This window comes from Bacillus rossius, chromosome 13 (genome assembly GCF_032445375.1).
Source record: "Bacillus rossius redtenbacheri isolate Brsri chromosome 13, Brsri_v3, whole genome shotgun sequence".
Lineage (NCBI taxonomy): Eukaryota > Metazoa > Arthropoda > Insecta > Phasmatodea > Bacillidae > Bacillus > Bacillus rossius.
Window position 1 is genome coordinate 14700203 of NC_086340.1, and position 16651 is coordinate 14716853.

The 16651-nt window shown below is 42.3% G+C and overlaps 1 protein-coding gene across 1 annotated transcript in view; it reads left to right on the forward strand.

Annotated features, from left to right (window-relative positions):
* Nucleotides 1–16651, forward strand: part of LOC134538264 (fatty acid synthase-like) — a 104476-nt gene that overhangs the window by 36255 nt on the left and 51570 nt on the right. Inside the window, exons 8-12 of the mRNA XM_063379415.1 lie at nucleotides 2619–2810; nucleotides 4852–4980; nucleotides 6469–6702; nucleotides 9319–9508; nucleotides 12733–12962. Coding sequence (XP_063235485.1) covers nucleotides 2619–2810; nucleotides 4852–4980; nucleotides 6469–6702; nucleotides 9319–9508; nucleotides 12733–12962 — 975 coding nt within the window. The remainder of the gene's footprint in view (nucleotides 1–2618; nucleotides 2811–4851; nucleotides 4981–6468; nucleotides 6703–9318; nucleotides 9509–12732; nucleotides 12963–16651) is intronic.

Here is a 16651-nt window from a genome sequence, read left to right on the forward strand (position 1 = left end):
GGCGGAGAGGGGGAGATGCTTAGACCGTAGAACAAGGAGGGAGACACACAGAAATGAGACAACTTGCAGTCTCCAGCGCGACATGTGACGCTACCTGTCGGGTGGGCCCATAGCTACCAGCAAAAATTCACCCGGATGTGAGGTTAAAATAAAAAAAGTGTCAAGTTTATAATGTTAACTTAACTACATAACGGCTAATATTTAAACCGTGCGAAAAAGGTTGGAGGTGAGATAATTTCTGGTAGGCTATGCCACGCTACAAAAATATGTTGCAACCGAAACAAAGTGAATTAATTGTTTGGCTGGTTCGCTTGCCTGATAATAGCTGATACATTTACTTCTTCCAAACAGCATAGCTATGTTAGTAATATATTATGGAAGCTACCATCTAGCGGATGGGCCCAAAACTATTTCAGAAAACTAGGTCTGTCTCGGCAATTAGAGTTTCTCCCCCTTGGAATAGCCATCGGTGATGATGAAGGAGCTAGGGTGAGACACACTGAAAAAGGAGGAGGAAAGTAGAAAGACTAGTGAAACTGTTTAAGGTGGTTGCGAGGGTGACCGGGGCTGGAGGTGGGGGTTTTTGAGGAACCAGGGTGTAAGGGATTATAGAGGGAGGAGGGGATCATGAGTGGAAGATCCAGAGGGAGTGGTGACAAACGGGAAGAGAGAAGCAAGTATTCCTGTCGAAGACGGGGTGGGAGTGAGTGTAATGATATAGAGCGTTCCACTCTTATATTGCAGCATATGGAAGTAAATGGGCGCATGTAGGCCAAAATACGGACAGTGTACAACACAAGAGCACCCAATCTAGAGATGATTTGTGTCGGTTCAAAGCCACGCCCAAAAATCTCGGGCCAATAGTCATATGGACCAGACGCTAAAGGGATGGAATAAAGGGGAGTGAAAGAGAGGGTAGGGGAAGGATGGTGGAGGGGAAGGAGGGAGGAGAGGAAGGAGGGTGGAGAGGAAGGAGGGTGGAGGGGAATGAGGGGGAGTGAAAGAGAGGGTAGGGGAAGGAGGGTGGAGGGTAATGAGGGGGAGGGGAAGGAGGGTGGAGGGAAGGAGGGTGGAGGGGAAGGAGGGAGGAGAGGAAGGAGGGAGGAGAGGAAGGAGGGTAGAGGGGAATGAGGGGGAGTGAAAGAGAGGGTAGGGGAAGGAGGGGGGAGGGAAATGAGGGGGAGGGGAAGGAGGGTGGAGGGAAGGAGGGAAATGAGGGGGAGGGGAAGGTTGGTGGAGGGAAGGAGGATTGAGGGGAAGGAGGGAGGAGAGGAAGGAAGGTGAGGGGAAGGAGGGTGAGGGGAAGGAGGGTGAGGGGAAGGAGGGTGAGGGGAAGGAGGGTGAGGAGAAGGAGGGTGGATGGGAATGAGGGGGAAGAGGAATGAGGGGGGAAATGAGGGGGAGGGGAAGGAGGACGTCCGCACCGCGCCAATTCAAAACGACGCAAAGTGAACTAGTTCAAATTTAAGTTGAAAAATTTTAACAGTGGATCTTTTTGTTACTACACTTTGCTACTATACTATATTGAAGTGAAACTTATATACTTAGGGGACAACAATTTTCGACCATTACGAAAATTCAGATCGTATGAAGTGAATAGTTAGGTGCGCGGTGGTTGGAACCGGTAGAGGAGGAGAGTGCGTCAGCGGCGACGCCACTCCAACTCATGCGCTAGCGGTCGAATGGGAAGACAAAAATAAAAAGGTGGGGTAGGTACGTAGCGGAGCATGCTACATGCCAGTTGTAACGGTCGGAAGGGGAGAGATGGAAATGACGCAGCAGAGATGCTACGGAATTCTCGTAACGCTGCTTGTGTTCGTCTTGCTCCTCAGTTTTCATACCGGCTGACGATTGACGCCACCATATTTCTTTTATGTGATTCAAAGAATCTGCAATTTTATTTATTCGCGTGGAAGAAAAAAGAGTTACAGATTTGTGCATTTGATTTTATTGATAATCATTAATTTTTTTACGTGGATAGTTTGATCGAAAAATGAAAACAATTTCATCTGTAGCTATACCTGCAAAGCAAGAATTTTTTAATTTCTGTCGTGCGTGGGTCTCCACGAGCACAATTATTTTCGCTCTATCTTTCGGGACGTGCATCGGCACTGGAACCGTGCGTATTCAACGGACCACTTACGGACTGCTGTGCGGCACGAGCAGTGGCGTAGCGAGGATTTGTGTATGGGGGGTGTTAAGAAGCATGCCCCCCCCCCCCCCCCGTATTAAAGCGGGGGGTGGGAAAATTTGGATTTTAAGGTGTAAAATAGTGCTATTTTAGCAGTTTTCGGTACTTAAATTTAAATATTGTAATGGTAATTTTTTTTATTAATTTTAATATGAAATTTGTTTAAGTGATGAATAAGAAATTAATTAAAGATTTGGTGCTAAGGGGGGGGGGGGTTTGAACCCCTAAACCCCCCCTCCCCCTTGACTACGCCCCTGGACTAAATGAATGCGCGAAAATTCCGTCTGTCTAGTGATGAATAAGAAATTAATTAAAGATTTGGTGCTAAAGGGGGAAGAAGGGGGGAGAGGGGGGGGTTGAACCCCTGAACCCCCCCCCCCCCCGGCTACGTCCCTGGGCACGAGTGAAGCTCGCTGTCTGTTCGCAGGTCGTCGAAGAAGTGACGAGCTGGAGCGGGAGACTGGCCGGCATCAATTCTTTCGGCTACGGCGGATCCAACGTGCACGTCTTGCTCGAGAGGAACGAAAAGTCCAAGGACAAGGAACCAGCTGTCGGCGCCACGCGCATCGCTGTGTTTTCCGGGCGAACTGAACAAGGAGTCAAAAGAAGCTTGGAAAAAGTGAGACATAGACACACACACACACACACACACACACATTTATATATATAGACCGGAAAAATTCGCGAATTCATTTCACGATAGGCTAAAGTACAAATAGTTATACCTCAGTGCTGCCTCTGCTATTGGCTCACAACTCACTTGCATGACTCTGGGCCAATGAGAAACACCCAACCAAAGGCTTTATCGAATCACAGGCTGCTATGTTGGGATGTCTCACAATACAGCAGCCAATGAGTGAGTGACATTTGACCGAGTGTACGTAGAACTATGGAGTTCATCTTGCAGGTCATTGAACCCGCGAATTTTTCCGGTCCCTATATATATATATATATATATATATATATATATAATATATAAAATTCTCGTGTCACAGTTTTCGTTGCCATACTCCTCCGAAACGGCTTGACCGATTTTGATGAAATTTTTTGTGCTTATCCGGTATCTATGAGAATCGGCCAACATCTATTTTTCATCCCCCTAAATGTTAGGGGTAGTCCACCCCTAAATTTTTTTTTTATTTCCAGTTTTTGGTAGGAAATCACCATGGCAACGGCTGTTGCTTTGTTGATGCTTCATTCGTCTCTATGGCAACGGCTATTTCATTGTTAGTGCAGTCCTCATCATCGTTGAAATTTTGCAAGTACTTTAAATATCAAAAATTGCCCTTTTTTTTTCAAGTATATATATATTTTACAGACTTGAAACTTCACAGTAATGTTCCTTATGTTACGCAGGATGACATTTTCCGAAAATTAGATCCCATGGGTGGTTAAAACCAGGCAACAGTGGGTACTTTGTCTGCATGAGAACAGGATTTTGCATGTTCATGCCTTCTGCGTCTCCATGGCAACGGGCATCGCGCGGCAGTGGCGTACCCTCAAGGAGGGGCATGTATAATGAGCGGCGCAAGAGTGATCTGCATGTAGACTGCCGTAGCGAAGTACGGGTACATCAGTTGTACGTTGCGTGCACGAGTCGGGAAACCATCGGTACATTATACAGCATTGTAATAAATTTTCACTGAATTTTTTTTATTTACCATTACTGTAAATGGGAGATGTGGCTTTATTTTTTTCCATTAGTATAGCCGTGCGAAGCCGGGTCGGGCAGCTAGTATATATATAGATATGGGCATGTACTTTTCGCGAAAATATTCCGAGACTGGCTGAAAGTTAAAACATTGTAGCATTGTCTGTGTGGGTGAGTTCCTTTCAGGTACATGTCTACTGTCAGTACAACCAATCACAGTACTTCAATACGGAAGCAAACACGTCCCGGGGTGGTTCCGTCAAAAAAAGGCAACGACTTCTCTCGCAGACGGCCGCCAATCACAAGGAAGAAACCGCTACTGCTGGTATAACTTGTTGCAGTCTAATAGGCGTTCAGATTTTTTTTTCGCGAAAAATGCCTGCCCCTATTGTATAAAAACAAATTTTTCTCTACTCTTACAACAGAATCCTTTAGAAACCATTTGCCAAGAAATAGTTCAAATACTACAATGAAAGACATAGTAAAATTTGTCCCAACACATGGTATTATGATTACTTTTGCGTATATAAAATACGTTTGTCGAGATAAAAACATGAATATTTTCTACCGAAATCGGTTCATTATTTTATATTTTAATTATTTTTTTTAAATTCAACCATAAATATTGTTCAAACCATGTTAATGATAATCGAATATTCGACAGTTTGACTTTTATTTTTGTTTTTATCATGCGTATTAATATGTGCAGTTAATGCTTGAAAGATATTTAGGGAACGGTTTACAAATAACTAACCATTGTAGATACTGGAACAGCACAAAGCATAGATACATACCTGGGTAAGAATCTAAACCCTGGATTACTGCGAACACTCTTCCGTAGCGATGATACACAGGATACCCAGTACAGGGTTCACATCTAGGTGGAGATAATAGAGCTGGCCAGTTAAATCTTGGGACGAACCGTTTGTAGTCACTCGAGGAGAGTTTCGAATTGGCTGGTACGTAACCGCACTTAAATCAGTTTTATTTTTTTTTTTGCCCTTCGCAGATGGAGCAGATGCCCGTGGACGACGAGTTCATCAGCCTCGTCCACGACCTGCACCGACGCAACATTCAAGGTCATCTCTACAGAGGCTTCACCCTGCTCGGAGCCGACACGGTCACCAGAGAAATATCGGTAACGTCTACCTTTCCGATAGAGCTCATGGCCATGTACTGAAATATATAGTAAAAAAAAAACAACAAAAGAACACATGATGAATGAAGTTGCTTGCCTTGTAGGGTTTTTAACCGATCGAAAGCGAATATTTCACCAAACGTTTCGGTCGAAATTGCAGTCACCATATCTTCAGGGTAGAAGACGTAGTTAGGGAGGAGGTCCTTGGGTTCCGGTATCCTCTCGTTCAGGATTTCATATATACATATATATATCCAAGTGAAGAGAGAATAAGAATATTACAGCAACTCAGCTACTTAAGGCTAGAAGAGAAGGGTCATTGTAACCCTTAAGAGCGCTACAATAATGTGCATTTCCTTCTAATTATAGACCGATATGCCTCATGCATGAAAGCGGGCAGGAATTTTGTTTCGTAGTAGTCTGTATTTTAAATGATGGTTTTTGCACACGTGTTAGATACCAAAATCACGTATTTCATACCCAATTGGTTATGTATGTTCCGTGTTTTTTATAACACACACACACACACACACACACACATATATATATATATATATATATACATATATATATATAATCAGGGGCGCAACAACTAAATTTCCAAAGGGGGGGCAATTTACCATTTTATAAAGAATCATCGATCCCCCGTATTGAAGCGGGGGGTCCGGGGGTCCTCCCCCGGGGAAATTTGTATTTCAAGGTGGAAAATGGTGCTATTTAAGCAGTTTTATTATCTAAAAATTGATTACACAGCACTTTCTTTGTCCCCGTTTGCCCCCACTTCAAGGTTTCAGAGGAGGGGGGGGGGGCAAAATAACCTTGCCCCCTCCCCCCCTGTTGTTGCGCCCCTGTATATAATTATATATGTATATATGGGTGGGAGGGGAGCGGCCTCTCTGAGGTGCACGGTAGAGGGGCGAAGAACGAGAGATACATATATATATATATATAACTTGTTAGAACGCATTCTTAAGAGGCCACTCCAGTGTTTCAGGGGCACTACGCAACCCGCGTTAACCTCATAAGTTGCAATGCTATTTTCATTTTTCTTGTAACTAATTAACTAATATAGATTTTGAAATGATGCTTGCTTGATATGTAAGACAACGATGCTCTTATCAAAGCCCCTTTCTTCAAAAACGTGCATAAATTATGGTTTTATACTAATCTTTACTAATAAGTATAAGTGTATTGTCTAGGTTTGAACCATAATTTATGCACGTTTTTGAAGAAAGGGGCTTTGATAAGAGCATCGTTTGTCTTACATATCAAGCAAGCATCATTTCGAAATCTATATTAGTTAATAAGTTATAAGCAAAATGAAAATAGCATTGAATCTTATGAGGTTAACGCGGGTTGCGTAGTGCCCCTGAAACACTGGAGTGGCCTCTTAAAACCATTGACTCAACTGAAAAGAAGCATAAAACAGCGTGTGGCCCGCAAGCGACGCACGCGCAGTGACGTCTGCCCCCCCGCTGCTTCCCGCAGGCCTGCGCCGGGGAGAAGCGGCCCGTGTGGTTCGTGTTCTCCGGCATGGGCTCGCAGTGGCCGCGGATGGCCAAGGACATGATGCGGCTGCCCGTGTTCGCCGAGAGCATGCGCAAGTGCGCCGGCGTGCTGCGGCCGGAAGGCGTCGACCTGCTGGACGTGGTGGTCAACGGCTCCGAGGAGACCTTCGACGGCAACATCGTCAACCCGTTCGTCGCGAACGCAGCCATGCAGGTCGGTTCCCGGAGAACGGAACGGAAGGGAAGCGTGACTGCCGTCGCAGTGGAAACTGATGGGAACCACACACAACTTAGAACGATCATAACTTAGAAACACGCAACGCAGGATCTCACAACTTAGAAACGCTGTAACGTAGAAAGTCACAACGTAGAACTATCACAAATTAGAAACACACAACTTAGAAATGTCATAACTTTGAAACACGCAACGCAGAATCATGTGACTTAGAAACGTCGTAAAGTAGAAAGTCATAACTTATAACTTTCACAATTTAGAACTGTCATAACTTAGAAACACGTTACTTAGGAACACGCAACGCAGAACCACACAACTTAGAAACGTCGTAACGTAGAAAATCACTACTTAGAACTATCGCAACTTTGATCTGTCATAATTTAGAAACACGTAACTTAGAAACACACAAAGCCGAACCACGTAACTTAGAACTACCATAACTTAGAAACACACAACATAGAACAGGCATAACTTAGAAGAATCTATCTTAGGTATGTGTTTTTAAGTTATGTGTTTCTAAGTTGCGTGTTTCTAAGTTGTGACAGCACCCCGAAACTGATCACCGCTGTTTGAAGCGCGCGACATGTGGCGCTATCTGTTGGGTGGTACCATAACTACTAACAAAAAATTACTCGGATGGGAAGTGTTGAGTTTGTAAAGTCAATTTAACTACTTGACGGGTGAAAAGCTTTCACCTGTGCGAGAAACAGTTAGTGCTGTTTTGTAATAATATTAAAAAAAAGCATATTCTATATAAATTTGTAGCAGATGCAAAATATCCGGTATGCCACGCCACAAAACACGTGGCTATCAAAATGAAGTGAAATAATTTTTGAATGGTTTGTTTTCCTGAATATAGCTTATGCATTACTTCTCACGATCAATACAGTTATATTAGTAATATATCATGATAGCTACTACTACTATCTAGGGGATGGGCCCAATACTTCTTCAAAAAACTAGGTCTCAGTAATTTCTTGAATGGGAAAGAAGGCGTATGTGTTAACCATGGTGCTGTCATCTGTTTTGATGGCGCGAACTAAAGTTCACAATGCCAAGGGTAAACTTTACATCTGGAGTAATTATCGGAAGTCGCGGCTTTTTGGAACGGAAAGAAAAAAAATCGTTAAAACATGGTTTTCACACCTACACACGTCCCTAAATTTACTCCGACGAAATGGTTTCGTAATTAAAACTAGTTTGTGAAAAAATTAAAATTCTATGTCTTACATAACAAATCATGTGGTTTTACGCTGCCACTGCTATTCATTGTTTACCCGTGATAAATAGGAATATATATTTTTTTCCATATACTACAGACGTTCCTGAATTAACAATCAAAGGAATGTTTCTTAATTCCTACTGGTTTGTGAAAAAATAATAGTTTCCAGCTTACATTACAATACTTATGTATTCACGAATTAACCGATATTCATTGTTCACCCGTTTGATTTTTAATTTTTTTTTGGAGTAATTTAGTCAGTGTAGGTGTTGTGGTAATAATAAATTCGTTTAAATAACGACTGTATTTCAATTTTAAGAAATTTTTAATGCTTATATGTCATGTTTTATTAGAATAAGTAATTGTATTTAAAGTAGGTATGTAATATTTATTTGAGTCAAGTTGTAACAAACGAGTCTAATGGGAGCCAAAAATTTGAATGCAATTGTTAACGTCTATTTTTCTGTGAGGAATAGGCTACGTGCTGTGCACTGAAGTAGTAGACACATGGAATTTTGCAGTCTTTCCAGGGAATTCTTTGATCACAGTCATCGTATATTCTGTGTTTGATATGGCTGGTGTTTTATGTATCCAAGTTTATTCCTGGATCCTGAAGGCTTGATCCTGATGGCATGATCCTGTTGACTTGATGATACTGTGATACATAATGCTTGCTGTTTTAGTTTAGTACGTCGGAAGATCCTGCACATAAAAGAAATTGCGAAATATGAATGTAGGTTGAAAAAAAAATTATTCAAATTATGATAATTAATTTTTATATTACAATATTTTGATGTACAGAATCTTCCAACTAACTGAATTAAAAAGAAAGCGTCATAAACCACAGGATCAAGCTAACAGGATCTTGTCATCATGAACTTTCTATGTAGTGAATGAATTAAAACAGCAAGCATAATGTACCACAGGATCAGGCCATCAGGATCCAGGAATAAACTTCAATATATGAAACGGAAGAATTAGCGTATTTTTAATTCTCCATAGTTGACTACAGTTGTGCTAAACAAAGAGATACACGATCGCAGGTAAACAATGACTGTTGAAAACACAGATATTTTAATGTAAGCTTTAAACTATTATTTTTCACGAACCAGTAGGAATTAAGAAGCCATGTTTTTAGGGTAAATTTTGGGACGTCTCTGGTACTTGACAAGTGTTTGAAAACACGTTAATTGTATTTATTAATAGGCATATTTTAAAAGAAATCATCGTTAAATTTTATGTCCGAGTTTAGTATTACATATGTATTTGCAACACGAGAACACGTGACTTTGCTCGTTCCAGAGGTTAGATGTTACACAACTCTGGCAAGAACTGAAAGACTAGCGCACATTGTTTTTTTTTGTTTTTTTTAGATCGCGCTTGTAGATGTTTTGCGAACGCTAGACATCGTGCCAGACGGCATCGTGGGCCACTCTACCGGAGAGATAGCCTGCGCATACGCCGACGGATCCCTGACGTTAGAGCAGACCATGCTCGCCGCCTACTTCCGAGGGAAAAGTGTTTTCGAAACGAATTTGCCCCGGGGAGCGATGGCTGCTGTCGGTAGGTGTGACGTATCCCGAGACGTGCTTCATGTTTTGGGGGGGTCAGTAGTATATGATAGTAGGTCCTGCGCCAGGGTTTGAGGTAAGGTGCCTGAGGTGCCGACCACGATCTTGGATTGTGACGTCACGGTGGCCATTATGAATGTCCTTGATAGTTGACCTTGACCTTGGCCCGGGTGGCCATTTTGGATGAAATAACGCCCGCTATTTTGTTTTCCCTCCATTTTGTTTTCTAGAATTTTCCGCCATCTTGGAATATGCCATTATGATGTAATCCTTACAATTTTCGTTACAACCACCAGCTTTAAATTCATAATTTTAAATCTAAAAATCAGAATTTTTTAAATATACAAAAAATTACATAATTAAATTTTAATGATAAAATTTATAAAAAAAGGCACAGTGTTCGAACATGGCGAGACCTAAAATCAAATTTAATCCTCCCCCTATGGTGACATATGACAGACAGACCCTCCACTACCTTCCTCAATACAAATATTATGTCAGCCAGTATATAATGGCGGCCATATTGTTTACGTTTCCTGGAGGCCACCATCTTGGATTAGACATCTTGTTAGTCTGCTAGAGAGCGCTGCTGTCATATTAGTTTAATGTTTACCCTCTAGAGCGCGGAGTTATTTAGGCTAGTTCCTTTGACATCCACCCTCTTGTCTGCCATCTTGGCGGCCATATTGGAAAACCGCAATTATTAAGCTAGAAATTCGGGAAAAAATTCCAAAAATCATCAAAAATCCGTCATTAACGTACGGATTGGTTTGATTGATTACGGTGCTTGTTTCGATCCTTTCTCGAAGAAAAAATATAATTTCAATTTAAACAAACACTTATTTCATCAGATACGGTGAAAAAACCCAAAAGTTGCTTAAATTCATAGTCTATCAACCACCAGCAAGCTGCTATCATCCATCTTTGCCACCATTTTTAAAAACTGTAATTTTTGACCTGGAAATTTGGAAAAAAAATTTTAAATCATCAAAAATTATAATGATTCAATCGATAGATTCTCATTCTTGGTTCGATTTTTGGTCAATCATAAGAGTAATTAAAGCTTAAAAAAATTTCAATTGAGTAATTTTTATTTTTTTTTCAATTCTCTGGCTTAAAATTTACTGATTTTCATGGTGGCGGCTGTAATGAAAATTGCAACGATGATGTCATACACATTCTAAATGGCAGCCGTAACGAAAAGTGCAACGATAACGTCATAATTCAAAATGTGAATTCCAAGATGGCGGATGGTCAAGATCAACGGTCAAGATCATCCAAGATGGCTACTATGATGTCACAATCCAAGGTAGTCGGCATCTCAGGCACCTTACCTTAAGCCCTGGCCCAGGATCTACTATTATGCACTACTGTGGTCTTAGGATGGGGTAACATGCACCATGTTTTTTTCTTCATTTTACCGTCATTATTTTTAGCTAAGTGCTATTTCTGTAAATTTAACACTATACCTCTCTTGCATGCGTCGTTCTGTCGCAAATATTTTTAGAGATATTCACAGAATGTGAAACAACCGCTGCATAAGTCGCGCAGTGATTATAATTTCACACACTTGTGCGACATAACAAACAACTAGGGAATTTCTGTTTGAAAACATTTGTGACAAAAACAAAACACTAAAAACGTGGTATAGTGTTAAATTTACAGAACTGGCCCTTAAATGAGAGGGTTTGGAGAGAGAGCGAGAGAGAGAGCGAGAGAGAGAGAGAGAGAAAGAGAGAGAGAGGTTCGGAGTGAATCCCGAAGAGATAAGCTTGATTTTAAGTCTTTTTGTAACTGATGTCGTTACTGGTCACGTTTTCTTAAATTACTCTGGGAGGAGTTTCCTCTCAAGTGTGTACTCTGCACTCATTCCGTCTTCTTCGAGGACACACAGATTACATACGGAATGTCCCAGAACTCAACGTCAAGCCAAAACCAGGTTATAGATAAATTAATTACAATTCTGAATTTTAAAAACAATAATACTAAAAAAGGTCGTAGTTTTTTTTTTTTTTTTTTTTTTTTAGATAAATTCATTCTTATCATAAATTTAAAACTCCCTACCTTGCACCAAACTATTAGATACTGTGACAACAAACTATCATATACTGTAACTACAATCTATTAGATACTGTAACTACAAATTTTTGTTATGCAATCCGAAATAACCCTACTGTGAATAACAATTACAAATAAATTCAGTCTTAAGCATAAAAATATATTGATTTATGGGGAAAAAATATTTAATCAGGTAACTTTGATTACTCACACTGTAAAACAAATTACTGTGTTAACTTAGCAAGTTATTTGTAAAGATGTTTAATTTACGTAAGATTTCAAATTGGTGCAACACAGACAACTTCTTAAAAAAAAAAAACAATATTTTGTAAAATGATGGATAATGACAATGAATATATATAAGTCGTGCAAAGATAATTATCTCCAAACGTATAGCATGTTTGATTTTATTCAGTAATTTTTATTTGTACTATTCATAAAACAATAAGTGTAAATTAAGTGTCTATAACTATCAGGACATGTAAGCTTAAATAAAGAAAAGTTAAAAGTAAATTTATGAAACAGTAATTTTCCTTCGAATCGAAAATATTAACGTCCTAATTAGTGTATCATTTTAAAACGTATGCTGTTTTGTTTTTAGCTAAAATAATATTGATTTAAAAATAACAATAACTTCGATCAATTCACCTAATCGAATTATACTTTTATTGATTATTTTTGCCAATGTGGTCATTCTTTAGAATACCGGTACATTTTTATAGTTTGCAAAATAAAATGAGATTAGTTGTGACAAGAGAAACCAAAATAAAAATTTATTTACAAAAAATGTCACAGCTTCAGATTATAAACTAATTCCAACACACTCATGTCCAAGGATGAATTTCAACCCAAGACCCAATACCAAAAGTGGGGTTTACTGAACGCTGAACTACTAGTACCGGCCCCCAAATGGCAGAATTATATCATGACATAAAATGTATAATCATACATTAAGCCAATGTTAATAAAAATTAACATAATTTAATCTTGTACTCGGACAGTCTGCATTATACTACTGATCTATATTTACGAATTCTGGGTGTGATATTTTTTGGTTACCAATCATAATTATTCCTGAAATTAAATAGTTATTATATAGGAAGGAAGTCTTTCTTACTCTACGTGTATAATTGAAAATGCATTTTTAACCATTTTTAGGACTGTCCATTGAAGGCGTGAAGGCAAGATTACCTCCAGAAATAGACATTGCTTGTCACAACAGTAATGACAACGTGACGATATCGGGTCCTGCCAATGACGTCAGAAAATTCGTCCAATCACTCGAGGAGGAAGGAATATTCGCCAAGGAGGTCAAATGTTCAGGAATATCGTTCCACAGTCGTTACATCACCAAAGTAGCCCCGTCGCTGAAGGAGTATCTGGACAAGGTATGTTTGGACATGGTTCGAGTATATTCGGGCAGTTGTGCTAGTGACCTAAGTGATGGGACCGTTTGTAAAATAACTTTGTGAAACACCCTCGCCCAACGAACAATTTCAGCCCAAGACCAATCACTAGAATTTGGGTGTACTGAATAATAGTCCATCCCCAAGGTAGAGGAAAATTTATAAAGACTGATAATTAAGGCCACGTATTTTTTTTTCTGAACCTTCATGATACTGCAACAAGATGCGTACGCCAGCGGTTTCTTTATTGTAAATAGTAACCATCTGCTTGCCTTTAATTGATCGGGCCATTTAGCACGCGTTTGCTTCCGCTCTGAATGTCTGTGATTCGTATACCAACAGTAGACACGTACCTGAAAGAAACTCAAATAACAATGAAACACAGATGGTGCTACAGTGTTTTAATTCTCAGTTAGTGTAGAAAACGTTTTCGCAAAAAAAAATACATACTCCTACTGATAATGATTCAAAATAACTTCATGGGCATATGCCTTGCTGGTTTACACTGCTTGTCATTTAAAAAAACTCTGACAAAAACGGAAAGTAAAAACGAATACGTAAACACATTGAAAAAACCAATATCAGCCGATGTCAAATGTTACATGGTTGACAGCACAGAGAATTCCGTGGGATGAATTATGTCTGAAAAAAAAGCTACATCACAGACAAACACAGTGTAAACCAGTAATGGTTTGGGATCAGAAATATTCACGGATTAATTTTTTTAAAGGCTACAAATAAAAAACGTTGACCTTTTAACTGTTTTTGTGATTGTGCTATAATTTGTCTTAAGGACTGTGAGCCAATTAAAATAACTGAACAAAAGCAGTACCGTATTACAATTATCCCAGTAAACAGAACTCGCAAGTAATTAGCAAATGAACAGGTGTTATTTGTCCGAGTTCTTATAGTATTTTGTAGTCCATCCTAAAAGTCATTGCAGCCGCAAATTTTTCCAGCCTTTTAGTAACGCCGTATGCCCATCAATTCAATTTGAATCAATATTCTCCATTGCAAGAATCATTCAAAGAACATAATAATTAAAATTTGTTAACATCTATTAAAGCATTAAGCCAACGTTGATAAAATCAATGTAACTTCATCATGCAACTCGGATCGTCTGCATTGACCCATAGTTGTAAATTCAAGCTCGTTAATGTCAGAATGAAAAATCATAATTCAGCACCTTGCAGACGAGATCAGCAGTAAATAATGAAAGTTGTGAATCAGTGGAATGGAGCAGTGGAGTATTCTCTGTCCTTTATGAGCTGTGCGAATTGTGTCTCTCATTCCCAAGTGATCCCCCACCCGGTGAAGAGGTCCTTTATATAAATAATCACCTCCGCCAAGGAGAACCTGTATCTGTGAGTCACTGTGGCAAACACCTTTGGACTTATCCGTCCTTACTTTGTGTGAGTAGCGGGTGTTCCCATTCCCAGGTGATCCCCCTCCCGGTGAAAAAGTCCTCCATGTGGGTCAGCACCTTCATCAGAGAGTCGCTGTGGCAAACACCTCAGGACCTTGTATTGTGCGAGTGGCGGGGTTGTCCCGTTCCAGGTGATCCCCCACCTGGTGAAGAGGTCCTCCATGTGGGTCAGCACCTCTGTCAGGGAGTCGCTGTGGCAAACACCTCAGGACTTTGTATTGTGCGAGTGGCGGGGTTGTCCCGTTCCAGGTGATCCCCCACCCGGTGAAGAGGTCCTCCATGTGGGTCAGCACCTCCGTCAGGGAGTCGCTGTGGCAAACACCTCAGGACTTTGTATTGTGCGAGTGGCGGGGTTGTCCCGTTCCAGGTGATCCCCCACCCGGTGAAGAGGTCCTCCATGTGGGTCAGCACCTCCGTCAGGGAGTCGCTGTGGCAAACACCTCAGGACTTTGTATTGTGCGAGTGGCGGGGTGTTCCCGTTCCCAGGTGATCCCCCACCCGGTGAAGAGGTCCTCCATATGGGTCAGCACCTCCGTCAGAGAGTCTCTGTGGCAAACACCTCAGGAATTTGTATTGTGCGAGTGGCGGGGTGTTCCCGTTCCCAGGTGATCCCCCTCCCGGTGAAGAGGTCCTCCATGTGGGTCAGCACCTCCATCAGGGAGTCGCTGTGACAAACACCTCAAGACTTTGTATTGTGCGAGTGGCGGGTTGTTCCCATTCCCAGGTGATCCCCCTCCCGGTGAAGAGGTCCTCCATGTGGGTCAGCACCTCGTCAGAGAGTCGCTGTGACAAACACCTCAAGACTTTGTATTGTGCGAGTGGCGGGGTGTTCCCATTCCCAGGTGATCCCCCTCCCGGTGAAGAGGTCCTCCATGTGGGTCAGCACCTCCGTCAGAGAGTCTCTGTGGCAAACACCTCAAGACTTTGTATTGTGAGAGTGGCGGGGTGTTCCCATTCCCAGGTGATCCCCTTCCCGGTGAAAAAGTCCTCCATGTGGGTCAGCACCTTCATCAGAGAGTCGCTGTGGCAAACACCTCAGGACTTTGTATTGTGCGAGTGGCGGGGTGTTCCCGTTCCCAGGTGATCCCCCACCCGGTGAAGAGGTCCTCCATGTGGGTCAGCACCTCCGTCAGAGAGTCTCTGTGGCAAACACCTCAAGACTTTGTATTGTGAGAGTGGCGGGGTGTTCCCATTCCCAGGTGATCCCCCTCCCGGTGAAAAAGTCCTCCATGTGGGTCAGCACCTTCATCAGAGAGTCGCTGTGGCAAACACCTCAGGACTTTGTATTGTGCGAGTGGCGGGGTGTTCCCGTTCCCAGGTGATCCCCCACCCGGTGAAGAGGTCCTCCATGTGGGTCAGCACCTCCATCAGGGAGTCGCTGTGGCAAACACCTCAAGACTTTGTATTGTGAGAGTGGCGGGGTGTTCCCATTCCCAGGTGATCCCCCTCCCGGTGAAAAAGTCCTCCATGTGGGTCAGCACCTTCATCAGAGAGTCGCTGTGGCAAACACCTCAGGACTTTGTATTGTGCGAGTGGCGGGGTGTTCCCGTTCCCAGGTGATCCCCCACCCGGTGAAGAGGTCCTCCATGTGGGTCAGCACCTCCGTCAGAGAGTCTCTGTGGCAAACACCTCAAGACTTTGTATTGTGAGAGTGGCGGGGTGTTCCCATTCCCAGGTGATCCCCCTCCCGGTGAAAAAGTCCTCCATGTGGGTCAGCACCTTCATCAGAGAGTCGCTGTGGCAAACACCTCAGGACTTTGTATTGTGCGAGTGGCGGGGTGTTCCCGTTCCCAGGTGATCCCCCACCCGGTGAAGAGGTCCTCCATGTGGGTCAGCACCTCCGTCAGAGAGTCTCTGTGGCAAACACCTCAAGACTTTGTATTGTGAGAGTGGCGGGGTGTTCCCATTCCCAGGTGATCCCCCACCCGGTGAAAAAGTCCTCCATGTGGGTCAGCACCTTCATCAGAGAGTCGCTGTGGCAAACACCTCAGGATCTTGTATTGAGCGACTGGCGGGTTGTTCCCGTTCCCAGGTGATCCCCCACCCGGTGAAGAGGTCCTCCATGTGGGTCAGCACCTCCGTCAGGGAGTCGCTGTGGCAAACACCTCAGGACCTTGTATTGAGCGAGTGGCGGGTTGTTCCCGTTCCCAGGTGATCCCCCACCCGGTGAAGAGGTCCTCCATGTGGGTCAGCACCTCCGTCAGGGAGTCGCTGTGGCAAACACCTCAGGACCTTGTATTGAGCG